The 13,482-nt window shown below is 41.0% G+C and overlaps 2 protein-coding genes across 2 annotated transcripts; both read left to right on the forward strand.

The window, feature by feature from the left end:
- The first annotated feature begins 368 nt into the window (after positions 1-368).
- On the forward strand, positions 369-2,584 carry LOC108337708 (rust resistance kinase Lr10). Its single transcript, XM_017574283.2, has 2 exons — positions 369-1,133; positions 1,210-2,584. Exons 1-2 carry the CDS (start codon positions 389-391, stop codon positions 2,304-2,306), a joined length of 1,842 nt encoding a protein of 613 aa, XP_017429772.1. The 5' UTR covers positions 369-388; the 3' UTR covers positions 2,307-2,584.
- A 6,593-nt stretch (positions 2,585-9,177) lies between these two features.
- Positions 9,178-10,516, forward strand: LOC108336859 (uncharacterized). The gene is made up of 3 exons (XM_017573306.1): positions 9,178-9,360; positions 9,449-9,853; positions 9,959-10,516. The coding sequence occupies exons 1-3, from the start codon at positions 9,178-9,180 to the stop codon at positions 10,514-10,516; spliced, it is 1,146 nt and encodes a 381-aa protein (XP_017428795.1).
- The last annotated feature ends 2,966 nt before the right edge of the window (positions 10,517-13,482 follow it).

The following is a 13,482-nucleotide window of genomic DNA, read 5'->3' on the forward strand; positions in this document are numbered from 1 at the left end:
TTAACAATTTTTTTTGATAGTGCGATTCCACATCGATCACGCTGTTTTTCCATTAGAAAGTTGTGGAACAACATTCAAAACTTAAAAACGCGGACGTGGACTGACTTTGTTCGTGATCCGTGTCTTTCTGTCTGTCAACACGATCTCTACCCAATAGAAGATAAACCAGTGCAGGAGTGCCCTTCCAAGTTGATTCCATATTCATCACGTTGTCCACAGTATAATACTTTTCTCTTTTAAAAGTTGTGCGATGATAATTAAAAGTTAAAACGTAGACTTACGCTGACTTTGACTGCAACTGACAAAAAAGTATGGATAGTATAAACATAAATTGAAAATGCTCCGAGTTTGGCTCTCTAACATTAGGTTCTTATCGCACTGACTTGAGATGGCAAAGTCCAGCACACTGTCTCTCCATGGCTATGGTATATTGATCACACTAATGCTATTCCATAAGCTCATTCCTATCAAAGGTAGCAGCTATCATGACGACTGCGGGGAATTGTCTTGTGGGCCAAATCAACCACCTATTAGATTTCCCTTCCAACTTGTCAAGGGGATACATGAATGTGCTCATCGTGGGTATTGTCTGTATTGTACTCAAGAAAACAACACCATGCTTTTCCTCCCTACCATAAAACTCCAGGTCGAATACATAGACTACCAAACGTTGCAAATTTACTTGAAGGATCCGAACAATTGCCTTCCAAAAACTCTTCTAAATCATTACAATCCTTTTAATGATCATTACTTTACCGTATCAAGCAGCTTGAGCTTCTTTGACTGTTCTTCAGTTGGGTATAGACAACTCAGAAATTCATATGGATCGTACCAAGATATGATCTCCTGTCCGATTTACGTCACTGATTCTCAGGCAAGTGTCTTGGAATGGGACCTGACATTCTGTTCAAAGATGTTTGACGTCACTGCACCTGTTTCGGCATTCGACATGCTGCAGAATAAGTTAACATTGACATGGTCCAAACCAGCTTGTACTGCGTGCGAAGCGCAAGGCAAAAGATGTAAATGGAAGAACAACAGCACCGAAGTTATCGAATGTTTTGATTGCTATAACGAAAGGGGCCTCCAGAAAAGAATCACGGATTTCAGATCTTTTATTGTTTCTACTACAGGTGAGATCAGATTCTTGCTCACTACTTCACTAAACTTTTTCATTTCTCTCACTCTTTTTAATCAAATCTCCTACAGTTATCGTAGGTTCAGTTCTTTTGGGCCTGCTGGTCATTGTGGCTTTTAAGAGTTTCCGTTATTTTAGAAAGAAGGAAGAAGACCAAGCAAGAGTGGACAAGTTCTTAGAGGATTACAGAGCAGAAAAGCCTACAAGGTTTACGTACGCAGATGTCAAGAGAATCACCGGTGGTTTTAAAGAAAAACTAGGGGAAGGAGCTCACGGAGCTGTTTTCAGAGGAAAACTTTCGAATGAGATTCTCGTGGCTGTGAAGATCATCAATAATAGTGACGGAGATGGGAATGAGTTCATCAATGAAGTTGGAATTATGGGAAAAATCCACCACATCAACGTGATTCGTTTGTTAGGCTTTTGCGCCGAAGGAATCCATCGTGCTCTTGTCTACAATTTGTTTCCAAAGGGTTCGCTACAAAGCTTCATATTTCCACCCGATGACAAGGACCATTTCCTTGGCTGGGAGAAGATGCAACACATTGCTCTTGGTATAGCTAAAGGGATTGAGTATCTCCATCAAGGTTGTAATAATCCCATTGTTCACTTTGACATAAATCCTCGCAATGTGTTGCTTGATGACAACTTCACTCCAAAGATTTCTGATTTTGGATTAGCCAAATTGTGTTCCAAGAATCCAAGTTTGGTGTCCATGACAGCTGCTAGGGGAACCTTGGGATACATTGCACCGGAAGTTTTCTCCAGGAACTTCGGAAATGTGTCTTACAAGTCAGATATTTACAGTTATGGAATGTTGTTGCTGGAAATGGTTGGAGGAAGGAAGAATGTAGACATGTCATCCCCGCAAAATATCCATGTTCTATATCCAGATTGGATCCATAATCTGGTTGATGGAGACATACATATCCAAGTTGAGGATGAAGACCATGTTAAAATTGCGAAGAAGCTAGCTATTGTTGGACTTTGGTGCATTCAGTGGCAGCCAGTGAACCGCCCATCCATGAAATCTGTTATACAAATGCTAGAAACTAAAGAGGTAGACCAGTTAACTGTGCCTCCTAATCCATTTCACTCAACCAATTCAACTACTGCCAGTCTCAATTCAACAAGAAGACCTTTGGAGTTGGAAGCAATTCAAGAGTAAGAGAATAGTTATGACTTGTTACATTGACAAATATGTACATTGCTGATTTATTCTCATACGGAGGAAATGAGTATTTTAAGTTGTAGATGAAGTAAGAGCTGTATTTTACCCTATAGAAAAAGTAACAGTTGTAATTTACATGATCTATCAAATACGAAGGTGAAAAAGACAAATAACTATTTTTTTAAAACTTATAAATCACAAAATATGATATTTAGATGATAATAAAAAATTTAAATAATAAATTTGTTTTGACAAATGAGAGTAACGTTTGTGGGTACCAGGAATAGGCTGCATATATGATGCATATTTATATAAAATGGAATTCCATATTAGTAAGGATTTGTTTTTGTAATGAATACATTTTATTTATGATATGTATGTTATTACATAATGCAGGTTACTACTTTAAACTGTGTATGACAATAGTAGTGATTTATAGCGTTGTTACAATAAATTAAAGATACCCCCTCCAATATATTTTTGCTGCTGTTTAGGATTTAAGTTATAAAATTTCTAGTGTTATTAGTGAATTAGAAAAAAGATATATAATTTCTTTTATGTTTACTAAATAAACATGCATTAAAAGAGTATAGATGGTTATTTATATAAATATAAAGAGCAAATAGTTTATGCTGTTCATATTTTTGAAAAAATATTCTTTAATTATCATGGTACGATATTGTCAATGATTCTTTTTAAACCGTCTTACATATTTTTATATATTTTATAACGGTAGGTTTTTAAAAAGTTTATATCGCTATCTGTTAATTTACTGGAGATTTTAAATTAGATATGCTTGTGCATTATCTTTTAATAAATTTAATTTACTCGACAGGACACGGTTCATTTGGAATGGGCTAATAAATTTAATGTTTTTGAATTTAAGGTTTTAAGTGTCTGAAAAATTTATGTATCCATATTTAAATGATTAACTCATTATACGGACTATTAACAAATCATGCATTTTTTTCCGAGATCATATATTTATTAGTGTTTTTTTATTGTTAATGAACTAATGAAAGAATTAAAATTAAAAATAAAGGGAAGAATGATAAAAAAGAAGAGAATGATGGCAACGAGAATGTAAACTACAAATAATAGATTACGAAGAATAAAATAAAAAGTAATGAAAATAGTAATCCAAATTATTATTGTTACTATGAGAACTCACCGATCGAATATTACTACTATTGAGTCGAATGAACCGATCCACTAGGTCACGGAAAAGAACTTCATAGTCGATCGGACAAGATAGCAGTGGAGCAGAGGTAAAGCGTACACTAGTAAAAATTATGCTTTTTAACTCGTCCAATAGACTTCGGTTTAAGGAAAACCGAAGTCTATGAGAGAGCGGTGGCAATTTTGTAGTTTTGATGAATTTATATGCTTCGGTTTAGTAAGGACCGAAGCATATAAAATGTGGTTTGGCCTATTAACTCGATTAAAGGTGAAACCGAGGCTGTGTTTTGGCGTATTGACTCGGTTAAAGGTAGAACCGAGGGCTATTACCCCGGTCAAATCAGTCACACCTGACCTACTCTTATCTCCGCTTTTTCATTTTACACGAATCGTTCTTTCCTCTGGCACTCTCATCTCCCCTTTTTCATTTTACTTTCCTCTGGCAGAAACAAAGAGGGCGCGATTTCTCTTCTCCTCTCCCACTTAACAGCCACGATGCGAGGACGAGACGCGATGGTGGCCGACGTCGAAAGCGGAGGAGAGGCGCAATGGTGGCCGGCGTCGAAAGCGGAGGGGAGGCGCGAAGGTGGCCGGTGTCAAAAGCGGAGGGGAGGCGCGATGGTGGAGACGAGTACCGCGACGACGATGATGGGAGGCTCGCCGATCTAAGGCGTTTGGCGAGCAGAGAAGATGGTGCCTTGGAGATGATGGGAGGTTCACCGATCTACGAGTTAAACGAAGTTCCACGGCAAGGTGGCGGCGAGGTGGCGACGAAGTTGCGGCGAGGTTACAGCGAGGTTGCGGCGAGGTCGCGGCGAGGGCGTCCTGCAGTGATAGCGTTAGCGAGCAACGAAGAGGTGGTGGCGAGGCGTCCTGCAGCGGTGGCGAGCAACCTCCTTTCTTCCCCAAATCTTTTCTTCTTCCCTAAATTCTCATTGCATCAAAACCCATACTTTTTTTTCTCTGTTATTTTGGGAGCGATTTTGTTAAGGTTGATGTAGTTGATTTTTCTGTGTTATTCTGAGATTTGGTTCTGTATCTTCTGAGATTTGGTTCTGTGAAAGGAAGAAAATTCAATAATCCTTGCTTGCTTGGACTGTGCAACGAAGAGGGAGAAGTGGACTGTTTTGAAAAAAAAACACGCAATTGCCTCGATTATCCAAGAACTGAGGCATCATCCTATCTCTTTGTAACCCGGTTCAGAACCGAGGCATAAAGCCACCCTCTTTTACCTCGTCCGAATATGGCTCGGTTGCAGAACCGATGCCCGTAAACAAAATTAACCGATGCCATTTCCTCTTTCTACACTAGTGGTAGTCAATACAGTAACTGCTATTGATGAGTGATCAATGTGGCATTAATGACTATTAAGAGGTAGATTAATAGGTCTTATTCTTTTAAACTCTATGAGCAGAGGTTTAATTTGGGGTAAGACACACTTTTCATATTTTAATTACTTTAGACCTTCAGAAAAAAGACATCTGACTTGAGCGTCAGAGTACCTTCTGTAGGTCACCCCCTTCAAACCGATCGGTCATCTGGAGTAGAGAGAGGAGCAATTGTTCGTCCAGGCAAGAGAATTGAGCAGGATTCATCATCGTCTTAATCCAGTAAAAACATTTTGGCGCCCACCGTGGGGCCGAGGATAGCAGAACAAACCCAGTCGAGAACATAAGGATGACAGAACAATCAGACTCATTGGCGTTAGTTCAAGACATGCAAAGGCAGATGCAAGCCATGCAAGCAGAGATTGTGACCTTTCGAGCGGAGCGTGCTGCAGGGCAGATGGATCAATCAAATCAGTAGTCGGTGGTACCCACCTATGCTCGTACAATGGAGCTTGCTCAAATTGAGCCCGAGGGAACTACACAAGAGGAAAACATTTACAAGACCCGTACGGTTCGCTTGACTAATGCTGGACGGGCCGGTGCGCTTCACCCGTTCACAGTGGCTATTATGGAAGAGCCTATGTCGGAGAAGATGCCTCTAGCTCTTGACAAATACGATGGATCGGGGGATCTAGAGGAGCATCTGAGATTGTTTGTGGACGCTATGGCAATATATTCGCCAAATGCCTTCATTTGGTGAGGGTATTCTCCTTATCCCTTAAAGGAGAGGCTCTAGCATCGTTTTGTTCCCTTCACCCTCGGACAGTAGACGATTTTGGTACGTTGAGAATTTTGTTTGAACAACAGTTTGCTTCTAGCCAGGGATAAAACTTAACTTATATGGAGCTAACGAAGATTAGACAAAGAAAAGATGAAAGCTTGAGGGATTTTGTTTATCGATACAATCAGGCAGCGCGACAAGTAAAAGATGTTGGCAAAAATTTCATCATGAGCACCTTGGCCACAACCTTAAAGCCTTGTTCCTTTGCGAACAACTTGTTCGCGCGACCACCTTTAGCCTTGGGAGAAATGCAGGAAAGGGCTGCTGAGTTCATCTGGATTGAGGAGTTGTGTGTTGTCCAGAAAAGACAGATTGAGGACACTGCTTCATCCTCAGCAGGTTAAGAGTGAAAGGAAGGCAAAAGGGCGTTCATTCCAGATGAATGGCGTAAGGGTAACAAGTATAGAGATGGTCCGAAAGGACCCATATTTAATCAGTACACCCCTCTAACGCACCGAGAGCAAGAGTTCTAGAGGAAGCTTTGGCATTGATCTCCTCCCCCATTGAAGAAAAAACCAATGCCTAAGAATGCGGATGGTAGTAAGAACTGCCTCTATCATTAGAATATGGGGCATACCACTGAAGAGTGCACTCCGAGACAAGATTGATGAGTTGTTAAGAGCAGGACTCTTAAGAAAGTATGTGAGAAACGAGCGGGGGGAAAGAAGCCCGCAACGAAGAGGAAGATCCGGACGATATGACCGTAGAGATGTGCGTCGATCTGATCGCTGCAGTAGAAGTTGAAGTCAAGATCGACAGTTGCGCGATCACATTAATACAATCTCTGGAGGCTTTGCTGGAGGAGGGTGAACAACCTTGTCGAGAAAGAGGCATTTGAGAGATTTGAAAAGTGTGCATAGGGTGGACGTGAAGAAACGCTCGATGCCACCAATCACGTTTTCGAACGAGGATTTTCATGTTCCCGACCCTAAGTAGGATGATCTTGTGGTGATAATCGTTGTTATCACTCGGTACAGCATGGGCAAAGTTTTGATCGACTAAAGGAGTTTGGTCAACATCCTTTACTAGAAGACGTTCCAACAAATAGATCTATCTGAAGACTTGATTGTACCCTACAATGAGGAGATTGTTGGGTTTGTAGGAGAACCAGTAGACACAAGGGGATATGTGAATTTGAGAACGTGTCTCCGTACCGAAAAGGATGCTAAAATGCTAAAAACCATATTTTTGCTGGTAAAAGCTAGCACCCCGTACAATGTGCTTATAGGCAGGCATTGCCTAAATGCTTTTGGGGCAATAGTTTCAACGCCTCATCTAACCCTCAAGTTTCCATTAGACAAGGGCACCATTTGCACCGTTCGGGCAGACCAAAAAGTTGCTCGGAAATGTTATGTTGTGGGATTGAAGGTCGAACCCCTAACTTCTCGGTGTAAAACCAGGCGGTTAGAGGTGGCAATGGCAGATCTAGATCATAGAACCAATACAGATGATCGAATGGAGCCATTGGGAGAAACGAGACTGTTCGGCCTTGGACGCCTAGAAGACCAAGTTAGTTCTATTGGAAGTAAACTGGTTGAGGAGTAGGCTAAACTAATCGGTAGAGAGTTAATTCGTAACAGCGATCTTTTCGCCTGGACTGCAACTGATATGCCGAGAATACATCCAAGGGTTATGTCACACATATTTGGCCCTGTTCAAAGAAGCTCGCCAGGTGGCGTAAAGGAAGAGGAGGCTAGGAGAGGAGAAGAGATTGGCAGTAGAAGTCGAGGTGAAGAAACTTTTGGAAGCGAATTTCATTCGTGAAGTCAAGTACACTACTTGGCTAGTAAACGTTGTGATGATGAAAAAGTCGAGCAGGCAATGAAGGATGTGTATAGACTTCACAGACCTGATCAAAGCCTGCCTTAAAGACGCCTACCCTCTTCCTAGCCTTGATGCTTTGGTAGACGGAGCTTGAGTGTTCCAAGTTCTGAGTTTTGTGGACGCCTATTCGGGGTATAACCAAATCCCCATGTACCACCCTATAGTGAGAAGACAACCTTTATCAATGAGCGGTCAAATTACTGCTATGAGATAATGTCATTCGGCCTTAAGAATGAAGGGGCCACCTATCAGCATTTGATGGTTAAGGTGTTTCATCATCAGATTGGAAGGTGCATGGAGGTTTATGTGGATGACTGATGAACAAATCTTCAATCTCCGAAAACAGAGTCAAAAACTTGTTAACCCTCGGCAAGTGTAACCGAATCTTATCAAGTAATAAACTTGGTAAGACCAAGTATCGTTCTCCCAAAGGACTCACGACCTAGACAGTTATGTGATTTATTGATTAATTAAGACTTGTGAACAAATTGTTGTAAGTTTCAAATGCAAAAGACTGAAAAGTAAATATGTATGCATGTGATGATCAATGGGCAAGAAGAAACAAAACACGTGAATTAAAATATACGGATGAATATGTTGTTGGGGTTTATCAATTTCATCCTATCACCTCTCTTGTATTTAAGAATTCATCATTCTTTTCATTAATGTTAATGCCACTTTCTAAATTATTTTAAACATGATGTCTCGGCGAAGAAAGCCTAATCATAATCACTAGTTTACAATGTCTTGTCTCCCTAGCAATTAATCATGCATTATAGTGAACAGAAGCTTAAAGGCAACCAACTATCATACTCCTATGTCCAGGTTTGTAATATACTGTTGGAAGAATTCCCCAGATCGTGATTTGTAAGATATCTCTCAATAACAATCCTTGGGAGAGAAGAGGAGAGCTGTTACATCCCCAAATCGTCCAACCCTAGGGGTACGAAATCTCCTGATACTTACAAATCATAAGATTTATGCCATACATGAATAAAATATCACAAGCATTTGAGCAAAGGAGAATATCTCTAACAATTAATGAAAGAAAGCAAGTATCATAAAAATGATCTTGAAGAACAAATTCCATACAAGAGAGTTTCTAAGGATTTACATTGATTCCCCAACAACAAAATAAGTTTAGTTCTCCATCGTCATGGAAGAACTAGATGAACAATAGAATGAAAGAATGGAAGAGATAGAAAAACCTAAGAAAGAGAAGAGGAGAGCCGTCACCATCTCCAATTCTACCCCCAAGGGGTGAAAAGTGTGTTTCTGATTCGTCCCAGCCAAAGATACAAACCCTAGAACGTCCTAAAGCTTATATAATATTCTAAAAATTACAGAAAAGTAGGCCTAGGCCTAGAGAAGTGCCGCTCAGCGGTAGTAGCGCGTGTCAATTCTTCCCCTCAGCGGTGCCAACGGGTCTTTGCGAGTGCCGTTCAGCGGTAATTGGCGCTGAGCGGTACTTGCTGATTCTCTTCTTTTACACTTTTTGTGTCCTTTTCTGATTCCATCTCTATCCCTTTTCACTTCTTTCATCAATTTCATCTAAAAACTTGCAAAAAACCTAATTTCTGTTATTTCCAATAATTCAACAAAATCATGAGTTCAAGCTAATTTCTAAGTCATAAAGGTTGTAATTGAAGTCAATTTTAAGTATAAAAATAACAGTTTTTCAACTGTTATCAATGACATGGTCATACGGAGCAGGTCAGTAGAGGATCATGTGAAAGATCTTGCTGAGGTGTTTGGTCAGATGTGCAAGTATGGAATGCGGTTGAACCCAGCTAAGTGTACCTTTGGAGTATCCGCTGGAATATTTTTGGGCTTCATGCTTACGGCCAAAGGGATAGTGGCGAATCCGAACAAGTGTAAGGTGTTGCTAGAAATGAGAAGCCCCTAAAACCTTAAAGAGGTACAACGCTTAGGGGGACGGTTGACTTCGTTATCCCATTTATCCCAAGACTGGCCGAGCGTATCAAGCCTATCGTAAAGGTGAGAAGAGTGTCAAGACCAGTTGGGACGATCGGTGTGAGGAGGCTTTCAACGATGTAAAGGGCTTTCTGGCTAGCCCGCCCGTGATGGGCCAACTTGATCCAAAGAACGATTTGCAGTTATTCCTAGCAGTGTCGGAGGAAACGATTAGGGCAGCTCTAGTGCAAGAAAGCCCAGAGTTCAAACTCGTCTATTTTATCAGTAAAACTTTGCAGGACGCAGACATAAGGTATAAGCAAGTGGAGAAGATTGCTTTAGTCCTTGTCGTAGCCGCACGACGACTAAGGCCTTATTTTAAAGGCCATCAAGTGGCGGTAAGAATTGACCATCCTATTGCTAAGATATTGCGTAAACCAGATCTGATGGGAAGGATAGTAGGCTGGTCAGTAGAGTTGTCCGAGTTTGGCTTACAATTTGAACTGTGCGAGTCTGTTTGAGGGCAGCAGTTAGCTGATTTTATAGTTGAATTACCTCTATAGGGAGAAGAGCCTTCGCAGCCTTGGAAACTCTTTATAGACGAATCAACTGACAAAATAGGCAGGGGAGCAGGAGTTGTTTTAGAAGGACTGAATGGATTACTTGTTGAACAATCCATTCTCTTTCGATTCGAGATTAGTAACAATCAGGCTGACTATGAAGCAGTGATTGCTGGTCTTGAATTAGCCAAAGACTTGGGGGCAACTTCCGTTGAATGTCGGACGTATTCACAACTAGTGGTTGGGCAGCTGGACGAGAGCTTTCAGACTAAAGATGACCAGATGCTTTGGTATTATCATAAAAGAAAAGAATTAGTGAAACAATTCCAAATGGTAGAAGTCAAGCATGTTCCCAAAACAGAAAACACTAGGGTTGATATCTTGTCAAAATTAGCTAGTAGTAAGGAAAAGGGCCAATTGTCCTCAGTCATACGACAGGTTATGTTGAAGCCCTCCATTGAATGTTTGCCTATATTTAAGATATCCAATCTTCCGGACTGGAGAAAGGAGATTGGGGAATTGATCAAAAGGCAAGAGGAAGGCTCGACCATAGAACGATGAAGGCCAAAAAGATTGCTCGGTACTTGTTCATAGGCGGTGACCTTTACAGGTGGGGATTTTCAGTTCAATTGTTGAAGTGCACTTCGTCGGACGAAGCTGAGTATGTGATGAGAGAATTGCACGAAGGGACAGGTGGAATGCATACTAGGTAGAGAGCTCTCCATGCAAGGGTATTGCAAGCAGGATACTTCTGGCCGACGATGGAAAGAGATTGGAAAATGTTCGTGCAAAAATGTGTGAGGTGTCAGGAAATGGGAACAATCTCAACTTGTCACCAATTGAATTGCAAAACTTGGTGTCCCCTTGGCGGTTTGCTCAATGGGGAATGCACATTGTCGGACCTCTTCCGATCGGGTGGTCGTAGAAGAAGTTCCTCTTGATAGCCATTGGTTACTTCACGAAGTGAGTGAAGGTGGAACCTGTGGCTACAATAACAACTGCATAAGTCTAGAAGTTTGTATGGACGATCATTTGTCGCTTTGGCTTACCACGTACAATAGTGATAGATAACGATCGACAGTTCATAGATAGACGACTCGCAGATTTCTATTCAAACTTAGGAATTAAGCATGTCACTAGTTTAGTGGAGCATCCTCACATGAACGGGCAAGTAGAGGCTGCCTATAAAGTCATAGTGTTGGAGTTAAAGAAGCGTTTGGGAAGTGCTAAAGGAGCTTGGGTTGATGAATTGCAAGACGTTCTTTGGAGATACCGCTATACACCACACGGTACAACAGAGAGACACCCTTCAATCTTACGTATGAAACTGATGTCATGTTGCTAGTAGAAGTGGGAGAACCAACGCTTAGAAGGAGAATGAAGGACATGCGGGTGAATGATGATTAGCTAAGCGTGGAGTTGGACACCCTGGCGGAAAGAAGAGATATATCAATTGACCGGGCGGATGCTCAATAAAGGCTGGTCGCTCGTCACTACATAGTGCCGTCAAAATGGGTTGAAACCCGTGAGCCAACACGGCTCACCACGGGTTTGAGCCGGGTTGGGTTGGAAAAAAAATGCAAAATTTTTTATGCGAGCCAATTTTGACCCAGCTCACTAAGAACCCGCCTCACACGGGTTAAACCCGTGGTGGGTCGGGTTGGCTCACCAATCCACCTATTTTTTTAATTAAATTAAATTAATTATTCAAATCTTATTTTTTTTATTGAAATCAAATTAATTATTCAAAATGCATAACCTGATAAAGAAGGAGATGTTTCAAGAGAGCATAATACTGTGGATTTATCCATTCAGAACTCCAATTTAATAGATGAATAATATTATAGATTGGATAATTCAGGAATATATTATTTGTTTTATCTTGTTTTTAGACCTATCTACAAGCATGACAGTTTTATCTTGTGCTATATATTTTTGTTAATGACTATATGTAATTTCTTGGTCAAACGGTTGTGTATTCTCATTAAATTAAATTGGCAAAATTTTATGTTTGATAGCTTAGAATATATATAACAATATATTTATTTTTGTTTCATTTTCTTTTATATCAATTGGTCCAATTATTATTGTTTCAATTTGATCGATCAAAGTAACATGTTATAAAAATCTGAGAAAAAGAGGGTGAAAAAAAAGTTAATTAAGTGAGCCAATGAGCCAACCCGTTTAACCCACCAACCCGTGGTGGGTCGGGTTGGGTTCAAATTTTTTTGGCTCGCTAATAAATGAGCCGGGTTGGGTTGGCTCACTAAGTGGCCAACCCGTGATGGGTCGGGTCGGGTCGGGCCGGGTTACCCGTTTTGACAGCTCTATCCCTACAACACCAAGATTAAGCCAAGGCAGTTTGTCGAGGGAGATCTAGTTTGGCGAAAGACGGGAGACGCTCGAAGAAACCGGGAGGAAGGAAAGCTAGTTGCTAATTGAGACGGTCCTTTCAGGGTCGTTGAAAACCTGAAGAACAGAGCATACCGATTGGAACACCCAACAGTCAAAGCAATACCCAACACCTGGAATGCATTGCACCTTCAATTTTATTTTAGTTGATAGTTTATGATGTAAAATGCAATTCAGCTCTTAATAATATCAGGTGTTTTCCATCCAAATTTTAAGCAATACATACAAATAATTCGACCTAGGGAATGTTCTAAGTAAACTCCTAGAGTCTACCATTCGCTGAGGAACGTTTTCGTAACTCTCACCTTAGCAAGCTAGACCTAAGGAACGTTCTAAGTGAACTCGTAGAGTCCACCGTTCGGTGATGAACGTTTTCGTAACACTCACCTTAGTAAGCTCGGCCTAGGGAACGTTCTAAGTTGAACTCCTAGAGTTCAACGCTCGGTGAGGAATGTTTTCGCAACTCTCACCTTAGTAAGCTCGGCCTAAGAAACGTTCTAAGTTGAACTCCTAGAGTCCAACGCTCGGTTAGGAACGCTTTTGCAGCTCTTACTTTAGTAAGCTCAACCTAGGGAACGTTCTAAGTGAACTCCTAGAGTCCACCGTTTGGTGACAAATGTTTTTGTAACTCTCACCTTAGCAAGTTAGACCTAGGGAACGTTCTAAGTGAACTCCTAAAGTCCACCGTTCAGTGAGGAACATTTTCACAACTCTCACCTTAGTACTCTTGACCTAGGAAATGTTCTAAGTTGAACTCCTAGAGTCGAATGCTCGATGAGGAACGTTTTCACAACTCTCACCTTTGCATTCTTGGCCTAGGGAACGTTATAAGTGAACTCCTATAGTCCACCGTTCGGTGAGGAACGTTTTCGTAACTCTCAACTTAGTAAGCTCGACCTAGGGAACGTTCTAAGTGAACTCCTAGAGTTCAGCGCTCGGTGAGGAACGTTTTTGCAGCTCTCACCTTACTATTTTTTACCTAGGGAACGTTCTAAGTTGAACTCCTAGAGTCCAACGCTCGGTGAGGAATATTTTTGCAACTCTCACCTTAACATTCTTGACATGGGAAACATTCTAAGTTGAACTCCAATAGTCCAATGCTCGAGGACGAACGT

Source organism: Vigna angularis, chromosome 7 (assembly GCF_016808095.1).
Source record: "Vigna angularis cultivar LongXiaoDou No.4 chromosome 7, ASM1680809v1, whole genome shotgun sequence".
Classification (NCBI taxonomy): Eukaryota; Viridiplantae; Streptophyta; class Magnoliopsida; order Fabales; family Fabaceae; genus Vigna; species Vigna angularis.

Bases quoted from the DNA above. Each gene is read 5' to 3' on its own strand.
- LOC108336859 (XM_017573306.1), top strand. From the start codon at position 9,178: ATGGTCATACGGAGCAGGTCAGTAGAGGATCATGTGAAAGATCTTGCT. The intron at 9,361-9,448 runs GTGTTGCTAGAA...ATTTATCCCAAG, and splicing joins CGAATCCGAACAAGTGTAAG to ACTGGCCGAGCGTATCAAGC. The intron at 9,854-9,958 runs GTAGGCTGGTCA...TTACCTCTATAG, and splicing joins CAGATCTGATGGGAAGGATA to GGAGAAGAGCCTTCGCAGCC.
- LOC108337708 (XM_017574283.2), top strand. From the start codon at position 389: ATGGCAAAGTCCAGCACACTGTCTCTCCATGGCTATGGTATATTGATC. The intron at 1,134-1,209 runs GTGAGATCAGAT...AATCTCCTACAG, and splicing joins TTTTATTGTTTCTACTACAG to TTATCGTAGGTTCAGTTCTT.